The following is a 15,038-nucleotide window of genomic DNA, read 5'->3' on the forward strand; positions in this document are numbered from 1 at the left end:
CGATCCCAATACGAAGTTCGCGAACATCAGGGATATCCATCGGGCTCAAATCGAAGCGGGTGAAAAGGAGGTTATCACGGCTGAATCCAGCGACTCTGAATGCCCTAGTGAGGCTGGCAGCTGTATTGTAGTGGGTGTGGTTGAGGATCAATAGTTAATAGTAATGAGGAGGTTGGGTTGTGATCCCATCGTTTTTGTGGTGCCAGAAACAGGGGGGTGCCAGGAAGTGGGTATGTTGACTTACTGTGGCGTAGGCCAGCAGATCAAGCAGCGGTGAGTAAAAGCATGTTTAAGGAGTCTCAAGAAGCTTTCTCATATCAGAATACAGACACGGCTACGAAGTTGTCTTCGTGGATCGTCAAATGATTCTGGAAGTGTTGTGGAAGAATCTGAAGAACAAGGACAGGATCCTTGTCAGTAAGAAGGTTATGCAAGTCTCCATCGAGCCGTCCAAGGTGAGAGTCGAGACAAGCGACGGCCAGTCCTACTCGGGCGACATCTTGATCGGCGCCGATGGCATCCACAGCAAAGTCAGAAGCGAGATGTGGCGGCTCGCGGATAGCCTGGAGCCCGGGTATATACCTGCTTCCGAAAAGAAGGGTAAGACAGCTAATCGTTTTCTACTCTCTATTGTCGACTGACAGAAGGGTAGAATGCCTGCCGACGGTTTACAAGTGCATCTTTGGCATTTCCATCATCAAGAACTGGGAGAACGGCACGGTGCAAACCAACTTCAACAAGCACTTCTCATACCTCGTAATTGCCGGCCCTTCCAACAGGGTCTACTGGTTCCTTTTCGTCAACATGGGCTACACTCACTACGGCCCCGATCTCCCCCACTACACCAAGGAAGACGAGGCCAAGTTGGTCAAGGAGCACCAAGAGGACAAAATCAATGAGAACTTCACCTTCAGAGATCTGTACGCTGCCAAGATCTCTTCAGTTTTGACCCCACTGCCGGAGTACGTCTTCAAGAAGTGGCACTTCAACCGCATCATGACCATTGGCGACGCCGCACACAAGGTAAGAGAACCTCTACTGCTAAAGAGGCCATACAGACCTCAGTGAGCATAGTATCGAAGATCTGACCTGTCTCAGTTGGAACCAATTGCCGGACAAGGAGGCAACAGCGCCATCGAAACGGCCGCAGTGCTGGTAAACAACCTTACAGAAGCCCTCAAGCAAAACCCATCAGGCGTCACGACGGAGCAAATCCACAATGTCTTCCTAGAGACCCAGAAGAAGCGAGAACCACGCGTCTGGCCCCTTGTTCACAATTCGCACAAGGAACAGCGTTTCGCCGCCATGGAAAGCCCTTTCTTGGAGTTCGCCGGTCGCTACCTCGTCCCAAGCCTGTCTATCGATGAGAAGGAAGGGCCCTGGAGCACAAACTTCGAGCCGGGTCACAAGCTCGACTTCTTGGACGTCCCGAAGAGGCCACGTGCGCTACCGTACCTTGACGAGCTTCCGAGCCAGAGACTCGACTCCTCTTTGCTACCTAAGCTTGTGGTGGGAGCTGTTCTTGCAGGCCTCTTGTTCCTCGCGCAGCAAGTTCTCGTCATCGCTCCCGAGGCGGCGAGTGGTGCCAGCTTTGTGGGCAAGCCTTTGAAGACGGAGTACACCGGTAATACCGCGATCGATTCTGTTCTCTCACTCCTCTCCTGGGCCTTCTCCGAGGCGACCTCGGGCCCTGACCCGAACACGAAGCTTCAATGCCTCTACTTCTTGATCAATCTCGCGCCCGTCATTTACATCTGGACGATCGAAGGTTATCGCAATGGCAACCAGCTCTCTCTCGTGTCTTGGCCATCTCTCTTCACAGTATACCAGCTAGTTGGTATCGGCAATATTGCACCGCTCTACTTCCTCATCAGTCTGCATACGACCAGTAGCGAAGTCTACACTCGTCCCACAGGCCGACCAATCCCATCAACTGTGGCGAAGGCGCTGGTTCCAGCTCTCTGTCTCGGATACATCATTCCTACCGCCCTCATGTTCATCCAGTATGGTGACTCCGTGGCCCAGCAAAACGCTATCGCCTTTTGGCAGCCCTCTCCTGTCTACGTCTCGATTCTGACCTGGCTCTTCTCCGGCATTCTTTCGGTCGCCTCGCCTATCAAGTCACTGGACTGGGAAATCTTTGAAAAGAAGGACCAGAGCGCGCTTCAGACCGGATACACACTTACGTTCGCCGTCACCGCTATCACACATGTCTGCGCTCTCGTGTACGCTGGCTTCAACCCCTCCGTGTCCCTCTTTGAGACCTTTTTCGACCTGCCGAGCATTGCGTCCATGGGCCTGGGGCTCAACATCGGTGGATTCTGGAAGTACGACATGCTCCTCTGTTTCGGTGCGGTTGCGGTCTGGTGCCTGTACACTGTCTTTGAACTCCGTAGGTTAGGATACGTGACGACAAAGGCCGCGATTGGGGCTGCGGCGGCCACTTTGATGGGTCAGGCATTAGTCGGTCCGGGAGCTACCTATGCAGGACTTTGGGCATGGAGAGAAAACGTCATTGCAGGTTTGATGATTGAGTAAGCTCGACTGAGTTGTTCAATGAACAATTAGGTTGACATCTGATTCTTTGAGCATCGCAATCGTCGCGTACTCTGTGTCAAGATCCGAGACCGACCTACTCAGTCTCGATTCGGTATCAACTCGTAATGCCGCTTCTATCAAGGATCAGTTATGCTTATTGTGGAAGGTGGTCTTCTAGTTGTACGGATCAACAACTGATTTGCCGGAAGTGTGGCAGATGATGGGGTAGCCGGCCGTTGAGGACAGGGATCCCGGCATTGGCACTGTAAATAGATGCATGAACCGACCTAATTAGCCAATTGCATTCAGAGCTAAGTGGGCATGAGAGCAATACGAGGAAAGTGGGTACAAGTTGATTTCCTAAATTGCCGTGCCCAGTCAAGAAAATCAACAGGCGGAATTTTGAAGTTAAAAGCCGGAGTCGCCGTATCATGTCGTGCTTATGAGACATTGAGTTGTTCTCGACATCGCAGACAATATCACCGACAAGACTAATTGCTAATTCCGTTACGATGAAGGGACTTGTTCTTGGACTTGCCTCGTTGGGCCTCGCCAGCGCCGTTCCTCGCGTCGAGCAGGCCCCCGTATCGTTCCGCCGGGGCTGTCAGGTCTCGGACGATGGCGCCATTCAGGCCCGGGATGCTGCCGCCGTCCACCTCACTGGCAAGTCGGCAACAGCCCGCCGTCAGACCTATCCCGGCAACTTCACCGTCGACGTGAACTTCCACATCGCCAGCACCGAAGCCCAGGCGGACCTCATCACCGACGCCATCGTCGACGCGCAGTGGAAAATTCTGCACGACAGCTTCGCAAAGTACAGCATCAACCTCGTGCTCAACTCCACCGAGCGCGTTGTCGACAATCTCACTGGTTCGGCGTTTCTCATCAATGAGGGCGGCTCCGCCGGCTGGGTCTACCACGAAGCCGAGTACAACGCCTACCTCAAGGCCTCCCGCAAGGGCGGCTACGACGCCCTCAATCTCTACTTCTTCAGCAGCTACTCTCCCGGCGCTACGGGGTACTGCCAGTTCCCTACCGTTCTTCCCGCAGAGGGTACGGACAGCTTGACCTTCGCCAAGGACTCGTGTCAGCTCAGCGCTATGACGATGCCAGGCTTCACTGTCGAGCAGGGCGGCTTTGAAAACTGGAACCTCGGCCACCTTGCTGTTCACGAGGCTGGCCACTGGTTTGGTCTGAACCATACCTTTGCTGGTGGATGTTCTGACACGGCGGGCGACTTTGTTGCGGATACGCCAGCACAGAGAACTGAGGTGTACGGGTGCCCTACTAACTCAGATACGTGCCCGGATCTACCGGGTCTAGATCCCGTTCACAACTTCATGGGCTACGCTGATGACTCTTGGTAAGTTTGCTTTTTGTGTCCAGCCTTTGGTGCTTTATTGCTGACTGAGTCTTTAGTACCAATGAGTTCACTCCTGGACAGAAAGAGCGCATGTTCTCAACATTTTTTGGATGGCGCAGAAAATAGATAAAGGCTGCGAATATGCTTCGATTCAAATATCTAGGTCGTATCATACTGAAAAACTGTTCAAAAGTATTGTAATACAAGCATTACGCCCAAAACCTGTCGTGCATACCCATCCTGAGCTGTTTGCAGATATTGCAGAACGTGAAATTATATTATAGACTATCTTGATGATAAGCGATAGCCTCCAATGCCGATTTGAAACTGGCACCTATACGGCGAACTTGCCCTTCTGCCTTTCAAAAGTTTCCAATTTTCCCAAGACGTGATTGATTAGGCTTATACCGCCTCTTGGGCTCTTTCTTGCGGTGTCCGAGCGAAACGAAGCACATTTCGTCTGCAGGATGAGTTGTGCGGTGTAAGTTCTGAGTCAAGCTTTGAAGGCAGATGAGCATAGACTTCTGGTAGCTTAGGAGAGCTGTTGTGATTGCATTATGCCGTGTGGCCTTCTCGGAGGGCGTTGAACTTTTGTTTAAGTTTCTATATTCCTCGGCAGCGCGTTCCGATCGTACTTTTATAGGAGCATGACCTCAACATGTAGTGAATCATTGGGCGGTAGCATAGGTGACTAAAGCTGGGAGCTCAGAGTCCAGAATGTGAATAATGTTAGCAATATTATCGCCATCTTTCATAGTTGCTGATTCAGTATCAGGGGCGGTCTTTTAAGATAACACAAGCAGTGAAGGCAACATTTGAGACTCATGTAACATGGACTGACGGAACGCATTAGTCTTTTTGTCTTTCACTATCAATGCACATGTAATCCTCTATCAGGTGCATTGGTCTTATGACACATGCAATGAGCACGCATGCTTTTTCTGCCTTACTCACGGAAATCCCGTGGTAGTCACTGATAAACATTACTTCATCTTGATCAACCTCAGCTATTACTAATTGAGCAGTGGTTTGCGTCTATTGGCACATACAGCCTCCAGACTTCGAGCGGGGTTTCATAGCACCACCTTAGAAATCTTAAAACCTCCTGGGATCCTAGTCTGGAAAACCCCGGTTGGATCGTACTTGGCAGCAACCTCCTTCAGAAACCTGACATTATCCTCACCATACGTGCTGATTGGATCTTGGGCAGGGTTCACGTAGTTGAGGTACCGCCATGCCGTCGCCTTCCCATTGGCTTCGGCGTAAGCCTCGAGCTTCGCGGTCATAGCGGCCAGCTTGGCATGAGCCAGCGCCTCTTGTTCTCCAGTGCGAGTCTGGGCTTGTACGAGCCAAACAATCGAGTTATGTGTCAAAGATGTATCGAGACCCAGGACGTTGTTGCCGCTGCCCTTTGTCGCAAAGTGCCTGGGTAGGGGCTGACTGACGACAGAAAGACCGAGATCAGGCGAGGGGATTAGGGCCTGAAGTTGTATAAGTAGCTCATCATATAGCTCTGACATCTTTGTCATCATGTCAATGTCGTTGTGGAAACAAAGAGAGAACCATACGTTCCTGGGTAATGTCAGCAGGGAAACACGAGATGAATCATAAGTGTGGATTAGTCTCATACCTCTTGCCTCCAGCTGTGGCATAGTCCGTGATGAGGGTGCCGTACGTTTTCCGCTTTCTGTCATCGATAATGGCAGGAATACTTGCAAGAGGAGCGAATGAGGTTGAGTTGGCGATGCCAGCCGTGTTGATGGCATTAATCGCAATCATGGGCGGCCCCTCCCCAGAATACGTAAAGGTGACGACCTCGGTGTCTTCTGGATGATCCTCGTTGATGTCAATGAGCCTCACAAACTGCTCCATCACAGCCTGCTTCTGGTCATAACTCATGAACAACAAGCCCCCATAGAGACCTCCGTGCGCCGCCGGGAACGTCTGCATGTCGAAACGAGTCACGATACCAAAATTGCTGCTGCCACCCTTCAGAGCCTTGAACAGATCTGGGTTCTCTCCCGCGTTGGCGTTCGCGATTGACCCGTTGGCCAAGACCACCTCGTAGTTTTTGACATCGTCGCAGGCAAAGCCTCTGGTACCGGTATGGAACGAGGCGCCGCCGCCGAGAGTCAGACCTCCGACGCCAACATTACCCTCGCGTCCTCCGGTCACTGATTGGCCGTATTTCTCAATCTCCTTGTAGACCGATCCCCACCTGGCACCTGGTTGGGTTGATGCCGTGCCCTTTTCAACAGTTAGAAACGATCCATTACGTTGTCACACGATGGAAACACATACACTGCAGTTTTTGTAGATTGTTGCATTCATGCGGCTGAGGTCAATTGTCACGCCTTGAGCCACATTATTGGAAGGGTAGTGAGAGTGACCGCCAGCCCGAACAGCAATATCCCAGTTGCCAGCTGAGCTCGTCTTCACGAGAGCTGAAAGGGCGGACGAGACTTCCTCTGTTGTCTCGGGCTTGACGACGCACCATGGGTGAAGCTGCTGGACGGTTCCGGACCAGTATGATGCGATGCTGGAGTTATACTCCGAATCAGGCGGAAAGAACACCCGATTAACTAGTCCAGCTGCAATAAGAGCATCGCACTGCGTTGAAACAGTGTCAGCATCTTTTGGGTTGAACCCTCCAGGAGGCCAAATTGCAGGGAAAGGAGCGCACTTACACCTGAGTAACCACTTACGTCCGGAACTTGACGGATGCTTGTTTGGAAGCCTGCAATGATTTGAGCAGTCGAAGAATCGAGAAGCAGAAGCGCGGCGGAAAAGATGGAAAGAAGAGCCATGGTTCCGAACGTTGGCTGCGTCGCGGTGGACACAAGAGGTCTTCTTCAGACTTCAACGTCAGGCCTCGTGGGAGATCACATATCAACGAACGACTCAGCTCTGGAAGAAAATGCGTGCAGCTTCATCTTAAGCAAAGCCCGCGTCGCTCGAGGTGAGAGATAGGATACGAAGAAAGGTACACTCTGAAAGCGAATCCGAGATGGAGTCGCAACCGAGCAATTGAGAAAGAGACTATTATGGCAAGCGATGGTGGCAAAGTAAAGGGGCCCCTGACAAAAAGCAACGATAACATGCTGAATTTAGCAAATAACGCCGTCACAGATTGCGGTTCCAGATTGCGGATATTTAGCTGCATCGCGCGTAATGTAATGATGCAGAACCGATACGCTGTGCCACCAACCTGCAGTTGGTTCCAACAGGTGGCGAGGTCCGGAAGGCTCCCGAAGTGGCCTTGGCAATAAAGTATTGTTGCAACCAACAGTTTGAGACACTTGGTACACGGTCAGCGAAGAACAAGACAACCCACTTGAGATTAAATGAGTTCCTCAATACGCAAAGTACTCCGGACTTCTCTATCCTAAGGATCAGTAGAGTAATTCAACATCCCTTTGTATTGAACGAGCTTTGAAAGTTCGTTTGTCATCTGAAGCGGTGGAATCCAAGTGCGAAATCCTCCTTGCAAATTTTGAATCCTTGTCTCTGCTCGTTGGTTGCAGATTTCTTACGCTTGCATGCGTCCAACAAACATTGGCGCGCCAACGGGGCACGTATTTCCATGCGAGGGAATATCTGTAACTCCGCTTTCAGTCAAAGATTCACAGGCTCTTTCCCAGAGTATGGCTTCAAAATCATGCTAAGATTGATCTCCGGGTTCCATAAGGGATTTACTGCTGGAGGGGTCCCTTGCTCAACTGACAGACTTGACCTCATACATTGGAGGTAAGCATGGGTATACCGAAGGACCAACAAGCCGTTATGCACATTGGGAAATCTTGGGAAGATCTCGTTCTGTTACAGCAACAGGAAATTTTGTCCTTGGTATCAAAAGTTCTCGGGGGTTATCTCACCCCTGGTGTTCTCAAGACGCCACCAGACCGGGAGTTCACAAGTTCCAACCGGTTCGCTGACCCATTCAAACCACCCATTTTCTGAACACAGTTGGTGTCTCCGTGTGGACTTTGTCATGAAGCAGCACTGGTCTGTAGGCTTTTCTTCTACTTTCTGCTGAATTCCACAACCTAGGTTCTCTTAAGTCTGCGGCTGCAGAAATAAACGGTGATTTCAAACTTCAGTTCAAACCGTCAATGTCAACAACCCTTCTCGATGATCCCATTGGAAATTACCCCACGGTTTGAGAGTCTGCCTACCCCAGTCAATCCAGGTGATCCAGCAGCGCTGATCAATGGCTCAATATGGCCCATGGTAGCAATCTCGACAGTCTTTCTAGCCCTCCGGATCTACTGCAAAGGCTTCAGAGTCAGGTGGATGATGTGGCTGGACGACTGGCTTTTGATCGCCGGATGGGTCTTTCTGATTGCCTCGCAGTCCTTCTTGAGCGAGATGATGAGGCTGGGGTTCGCGAGAACCTACGGCGTCACGCCGGCCATGAGCACGATGTTGTATTGCGCCGACAACTGCCACAAGATCTCCTTGGCTCTGACAAAAACTTCGTTTGCCGTTACGTTGCTTCGAATTGCCTCTGGGTGGCAGAAATACATTATCTGGTTCTTGGTCATTACCATGAACATCCAGTTCATCGTCCACATCATTCTCACCTGGAGAGCTGTTTGCCCTAGAAGACCTGAAGATACGACTCCTCACCTTCCAGGCTCATGCTGGTCAGCGCAAGACGCAATCACCTTGGGAATATTTGGAGGATGTATGTCCTCTTTCCCGCGAAGTTATTCTATGCACTCCGGCTTTCTGACTATTGATAGTGTACTCCGCCGTCTCAGATTTTGTTCTCGCGTTATTACCTTGGAAGATCGTTTTGAGCCTACAAATGAGGAAGCACGAAAAAATCGGCGTTGGAATGGCCATGAGCATGGGGATCTTGTAAGCACGGCGCCACTTTCCACCTTCTTTCTCCTTTTCTGGAGAGTTTCAGCTAACCCGAAGCTGCCTGGCCAGAGCGGGTGTGATGGGAATAATGAAAGCTGTCCAGAGCATCGCGATCATGGACTTCCTTGGCCCTGATTGTGAGTAACTGGCCCCATAAGTTTCTCCTCACGTTCACTGATGACCATTGTTCAAGACTTTTGGAAGGTCTGCATCTTTTGGGTCTGGGCGATGGCAGAACCAAATGCGACCATCATTGCAGCCTCCATTCCCGTTCTTCGAGTGCTCTTCCGAAACGCTCTGAGTAGCCGACCTTCAGGATACCCCTCTGGCGCATACATTCGATCGGATAACCTCAGCAAGTTTCAGAATCGCGGCATGTCTGCTATTTGCTCCTCAAGAAATATGGACCGCGACAAGAGAGACAATGACAGTGATCAGGAAATTTTAGGTGGGATTATGAAAACAACGGAGGTATCTGTGGACTCCATCAACTATGATGGCCAAGGCCGTCGGTTCGGGAAGAAGGCACCACGGGAGGAGCACGGCATCGAGCTTGCCAATCGATGATCACTGGTGTCCAAAGTTACGGCCGATTATGAGGCGTCCACGTAAGAGAGACATCAAATGTTATTTCGTGGATTTGAGGAGTCGGTTATGGTGAACTGAGATGATTTACTGCGGTGCCCAATGGGTTTATGACATGACCCTGGCAAAATATTGAGAGCCCTTGTTGAATGAGAACGGAATTAGGCCCAGCAGTGACGCTTTGTTGAAGGTCAGAGCTCATCGGTACTATACTATCCATTCCTCAACCTCCTCGCCTCATTCATTATCCATGCTCTTGCTAGCCATGAATTTCTAATGCTTTGTATCTTCGGAGCAGTTCCTCCCCTAAAACCAGGTTTGAATGTCTATCGTGGCTCCCGGTGTCGTCGAGTCGCCCGCCTAGAGTTGCCACGGGATCCACCGCCGCCAGAGAATCCGAAACACATCTTAATTGGCTATGTCTGCTTTCTTGGTCTTTGTGATTTTGTATCTTGTAGTCGGGTGTCCTGCTGTGGGGTACCTTAGGTAATGTGGTCTGAGGAGGAGTCGATTGTCGGTTACTTCGGTGTTGTTTACACTTAGGTAGGTAAGCTAGTATGAGGTGCCTTGTCTTTGGGCGTACTTAGCATTCAATTTATTGCTAAGTAGTTCTCTTTCTCTCCAGAACAGTGAATTCCTCCAGGCGTAGTGAATGCAACACACCTGCTGAGATGACGATGATGACAAACTCGCCCTATCAATAGTCCACATGCTGCGTTGCGATCTGCCTAAATTGCATTCCTGATTCATAGTTTTCGCTTGTTTCAATCTGGATTGCGCCCCTGAACCGCTTCTGAATTTCCATCCATCCAAAGAAGCCTAAAGCTCCATGGAAGTAGGGACGGTTCATGGAGTCATTTATGGTGGTATATATGCGTTCTCAATGCGTGCAGTTGAAGTGCCGGCATAGCTTGTTGGAACAGGCTTGTTTGACGAGACATCAAGTCATCCGCACGGGAAACTAGCTTGAAAGACACACAGAAAAACTTGTATTCAACCGTCAATCTACCTGTTCTAATTGCTTACAAACTACTGATATCGTGCGCTGGGGAATGTCAGCAATTCATCTGCAATTGACGAGGAAACCTGAGGAAGCTTTAGCTCGCAGTGTCGTCAACTCCTCAATTGTTATCACTTTTGAATGGCCATTCTCATTTGCCGCTCCGATTCGTTGGTTCGTCCAATCTAGGCCCAGTCAAGCAGTTGATGAGTTGGAACGAGATCCGATCACTGTCCACTGGTTGGTGGTTGAGTCTCGATTACTCAAGTACGTAGCTGTCATGCTAGCAGACAGCTTGATTAGTTCCAGAAAAAGCCCAAAACATGATCTCGCAAATTCTAGAATCTTAGTCATGCGCAAAGTTAAGCGCCAAATGTCATAAGCCAACTCGTTCTTTACATGTGAGTTTGCCCAGGCTTTAGGGATACTTGTCACAAAGCTCGGACGACTCGACAAAGTGGGAGACGCAAGATAGCAGGGACAAAACAGGGCATGCCACGTTTAGACAACAAACACAAGCAGCCGCCTCCATACCAAGCGCTCCGCTTACGCACAAACAAATTCTCGGTCAACAGTTCGCACACTTGATCTTTTTACCTTTCTTTTTTTTCCCGCAAAATATTTCAGCAGATTTTATGAAGGTTGGCATTGTTGGACACTTATTCTCTTATTCAATCATGACGAGAACATGCTCAACATATGATCTGAATATGTTCGGGGCAGTACAAGAGGGGACCCCTAGCGCGGGATCCTTTTACATGGGGCTTTTCTTAGCCCCAAAACAATCGCCGCCCGGCAATCTGAATGGCCTGAAGGGAAGGAAACCTAGAACGCTCCAACGACAACCCTGGATTGACCCCACCTGAGACGCTTAAGTAAGGGCATGTTTCCCCGGGTCTGGTCACAAAAACTTCATCAACTTCACCTCACCCCCTCCAATCTCACCACCAACTCATAGACGTCGCCGCATCACTCTTTCATCAATACAACAGTCAATAATAGGTATTACGGAGAGCGGGGTCGTTTGAGAAAATTTTATCGCTACCGCTCTAGCACACCATGGACGAAATGGAGGATTTATCGGCATACGTGCAACAACTGGAGCTTTTCCGCCGCAATGATTACACCCGTGATCAGATGATCCAGGTGAGATTTTGAGATTTCTGGAGCCCCGACTATGGCAACGCCCGCGACTGCCTGATGATGGCATACGCCATAGCTATTGCCATCTTGCTTCGTTCATTTCACGAGCGGTTTACTGACAGGCATTGTCTAGGATCTACTTGCTCGCCACGGCCAGCTTCAGCAAGCTTACCGGGAAAAGTGCGATGACTACAATAATGAGCGCGAATCGCGCCGGATGTGGCAGACCAAGGCCAATAATCTGGGAAAGGACGTAGTGGCTCTTAACAAGGCAAATGTACGTCTGGTTCTCCCCTCGTTCGTGGCCCATTCAACCAACTCATCGACCAGCCCTCGGCGCTGAGCTCAAGCTGTCACGCCCGAGCCAAGCATGGGAAGGTGCTGACTTGTGAGACAGGAATCTAATCCATTCGTCTTTGTTATAATTGATGGTGACGGCGCCATCTTTCAGGAATCTTTATTGAAGAGGGGCGCAGAAGGAGGTGCCGAAGCCGGGTATCTTTTGTCGACAGAGATAAAGAATTACGTTACCGAGGCCTACCCTGAGGCTGCCAGCGAAGACTGGAACATAATCGTACAGGTGGTACTTAACATGGATGGCCTTGCAAAGAAGCTGCACGCATCCGGTATCATTCCCTTCACCACCTCAGAACGAACTCTCATCGATTTCGGACGCGGCTTTGGCCGCGCTCAGCCTCTATTCAGCTTCATCGACGTCGGCTCAGGCAAGGAGTCGGCCGACCACAAGATCCGCGAGATGCTCCGCGTCATGGTCCGCATCGGCCAGTGCAAGCATATCTTCTTCGGCCCCTGCCACGATAACGGATACCTCCCGGTCCTGGAGCCGTATAAGCTAGATGATAAGGTGGCTTCAAAGTTCACCCTCATCGAGACGACCCCCGCCGAGGAGGGCTTTAAACAGCTCAAGTTTCACAGAATTATCTTTAACTCTGTCTTTATGTCGGAAAAGCTTCCCGAAAGAGTCCAGCGACAGACTATGGGCATGCCGAGTATGCTTCCTCCTCCCGTCTCCTCCGCACCGACCGCCACCATCTCCGCCGCCGCTAAACCGCCCACCGGCCCGTACCACACCAACTCCAACTCCGCAAACAACGGCGCCCCCGTCGAGCCGCCTCGCGTTACCAGTCCGCTGTCCAGCGGCTCCCAGACGCCCGCGTCTAGTTGGTCTACGATGACGCGGGTCTCGACGGCGCCCAAGCCCATTGACATCTTTTCTACAAAAAAAGCGCCGCAGCCGAAATACTACCTCATGAACGCCGACAGCCAGCGCATCGACGAGCCGCTGCCAAAGGTCGACCCTATGGTAGAGAAGAGATTCAACGCGCGCATGACGGAGACGGGCAAGAAGTTCTGCAACAATTACCACCTACACGGCGAGTGTAAGAATCCAGTCTGTTCCTACATCCACGGCGATAAGCTTAGCGCCAGCGAAATGGTACTATTGAAGCAAAAGGTGAATTTCATTCGTTCGCTTCGTGATTTCATGGGGTAGTCTTTCTTCATTTTCGGGCATTAGGCTAATTTGTGACAAAAGTCTCGCGGTATCCCCTGTAGCTTGGGTTCCGAATGCGACGACGTAAACTGCACACTCGGCCATCACTGCAGATGGCTCAAGGACTGCAACCACAGCTACTGCCGCTTCCAGGGCTACCACGACATCAGCCCCAAACCGAGAGTCAAGTGCTTCGAGGATGGCAGTATGAAGATTATCGATAAGCTCTAAGATTATTTACCGCTCATCCATCATTCAACTAAAGAAGAAAAGGGAAAAGAAAATGGCCAAGACGGGCATAATAACCACTGCGGGTTCAAGCTCAAGAACCGGGAGGTCGGATCTTGGTGCTTTGGGGCATAAAAGATTGATGTCAGACGCAGGGAAGATCGTGCCCGTCAATTGAGGATATCACGATCTGGCACGATGAAAATCATATAAAGGCAGTGGGGATGTGAGGATGGCCTCGCTCTTTGTTCACGTCAAGCAGCACCCACCGGTGTAGAAAACCATTAAAGGTTCAGAGAACTAACATTTGAAGACGCAGGACTGTGGACAAGCATCGTCCTCGTGGCCTTTTACTTCTTCACTGCAGTGCCCCATAATCATTTCTCTCCCACGCGCAATAGAAAACCAGGAAAGGAAAGGAGAAACTGGATGGGTGACAACTGACCCTGCAACCAACGCCCCTGTGCGCCGACTACAAGCGCGTCGGACTCTGATTTCAATGAGGTCCGAAGCCCACTGCAGAGAACCATTACACACACACACACACACGGCGCCCGATCTTGAAAGAAACTGCAGGCAGCAAGAGACTCGTCCGAATTGTTGCCTAATATGCAACGCCCGTGTTTAAATCGAATGCTCATGCCCAATGTGCGGCCTTGTACCACAAAAAGCCCCTCTTTCCAAGTTCGAGGCTGATTCGTTGAGAGCGGTGTCTTGGAGGAGAACATTGCGTATACATGGTAGGTGGGCTTCTGCAGCTTACACCTTAGCCCTTGACGCGCGCGCGTCAGCAAACATCATGCATGACAAGTACCTGCGCTATCCCAGAGGGGTACTCTGTTAATGGATGTAACCGTCTCCCATTGTTCTTCGATTGTTGTCGCCTACGAAGCACAAGAGCGCGGTTTAATGACTGCTGGCAGAAATCATCCAAGAAGCCAAGTCTTTGCGTGAATTCACGCATCAATAATGATTATATCGGAAATTCAAAAGTGAGTAGCAGGCGTCAGTTGTCGATTTGGATTTAATCCCCTTAAATACTTCCATGGCAAAGCCATACTTTCGCATATCGAGCCGAATTCCTTTGTTGACTGGGACAATGGCTTTCGCTCAGCGCATTTTCTGGCAGATAAATTGATTCTCTCAAAAATGTCGCCATCGGCGTTTCAAGGCCATCTCCAGGCGCCTGCTGATGCTTCATGTTGGCATGGACTTTTGCACAATTTTCCCGGCGTTTTTGGAAACTCGAAGACAATCAGACGACTAAACAAGGCTTCGAAAAGCTGGCACATTCTTATACCGAGTCTGTGTGATGATTGAATCACTTGGTTGTGATGCGCTATGAAGACGCGTGCTAGATTCTGTTCCAACAGCTCTAGCCTTTGTGCTCCATGCCCGACTATTTCGAAGGGACAAAATCGGATCAGGTCCATGTTTGGCTCAGGAATAGAGACTCGTTCCATGTGAGATTTAGTCAAGCAACTGACAGATTCTGCTCTCATTTTCAAGCATTTGATTAGTGAGATTAGTCTGACGTAGCAAGCTAGAGTCATGCACAGAAGCTCGGTGTAGGCTCATTATTTTCGCCCATGCAAGGTGACTAAGTCCATATTGTGGAGCGAGCACACTTGTCATCACCCGATGAATGGGACGGACTTAGTCTCTCCCGTGTCCTGAGACCTAGGTAGACATTCAAAGTCTTCCGGGCCGGTAAGGACCCATATCGGAGCCTCCGCTATGACGCCAGATGTCGGAAGCGCACCATCTACCCGGTGGGGTCATCGCGGAGATAACGCGCA

General features: G+C 50.5%; 5 protein-coding genes across 5 annotated transcripts; 4 read left to right on the plus strand and 1 right to left on the minus strand.

The window, feature by feature from the left end:
* Positions 1–232: 232 nt before the first annotated feature.
* On the plus strand, positions 233–2,538 carry CTAM01_10652 (FAD binding domain-containing protein; the record flags this gene model as incomplete). The annotated part of the gene is made up of 4 exons (XM_060526667.1): positions 233–273; positions 329–600; positions 653–1,023; positions 1,099–2,538. The coding sequence occupies 4 exons, from the start codon at positions 233–235 to the stop codon at positions 2,536–2,538; spliced, it is 2,124 nt and encodes a 707-aa protein (XP_060378607.1).
* A 512-nt stretch (positions 2,539–3,050) lies between these two features.
* On the plus strand, positions 3,051–4,027 carry CTAM01_10653 (metalloprotease; the record flags this gene model as incomplete). The annotated part of the gene is made up of 2 exons (XM_060526668.1): positions 3,051–3,901; positions 3,958–4,027. 2 exons carry the CDS (start codon positions 3,051–3,053, stop codon positions 4,025–4,027), a joined length of 921 nt encoding a protein of 306 aa, XP_060378608.1.
* Positions 4,028–4,974: 947 nt separating this feature from the next.
* On the minus strand, positions 4,975–6,708 carry CTAM01_10654 (FAD binding domain-containing protein; the record flags this gene model as incomplete). Its single annotated transcript, XM_060526669.1, has 4 exons — positions 4,975–5,473; positions 5,532–6,148; positions 6,203–6,511; positions 6,607–6,708. The coding sequence occupies 4 exons, from the start codon at positions 6,706–6,708 to the stop codon at positions 4,975–4,977; spliced, it is 1,527 nt and encodes a 508-aa protein (XP_060378609.1).
* A 1,324-nt stretch (positions 6,709–8,032) lies between these two features.
* On the plus strand, positions 8,033–9,337 carry CTAM01_10655 (uncharacterized protein; the record flags this gene model as incomplete). Its single annotated transcript, XM_060526670.1, has 4 exons — positions 8,033–8,588; positions 8,647–8,764; positions 8,840–8,907; positions 8,964–9,337. 4 exons carry the CDS (start codon positions 8,033–8,035, stop codon positions 9,335–9,337), a joined length of 1,116 nt encoding a protein of 371 aa, XP_060378610.1.
* Positions 9,338–11,414: 2,077 nt separating this feature from the next.
* On the plus strand, positions 11,415–13,242 carry CTAM01_10656 (C-x8-C-x5-C-x3-H type zinc finger protein; the record flags this gene model as incomplete). Its single annotated transcript, XM_060526671.1, has 4 exons — positions 11,415–11,501; positions 11,632–11,775; positions 11,896–12,972; positions 13,054–13,242. The coding sequence occupies 4 exons, from the start codon at positions 11,415–11,417 to the stop codon at positions 13,240–13,242; spliced, it is 1,497 nt and encodes a 498-aa protein (XP_060378611.1).
* Positions 13,243–15,038: the final 1,796 nt, after the last annotated feature.

The sequence above is a fragment of the Colletotrichum tamarilloi genome (genome assembly GCF_030869305.1).
Source record: "Colletotrichum tamarilloi strain Tom-12 chromosome Unknown Scaffold_51.1, whole genome shotgun sequence".
In the NCBI taxonomy this organism is placed as follows: domain Eukaryota; kingdom Fungi; phylum Ascomycota; class Sordariomycetes; order Glomerellales; family Glomerellaceae; genus Colletotrichum; species Colletotrichum tamarilloi.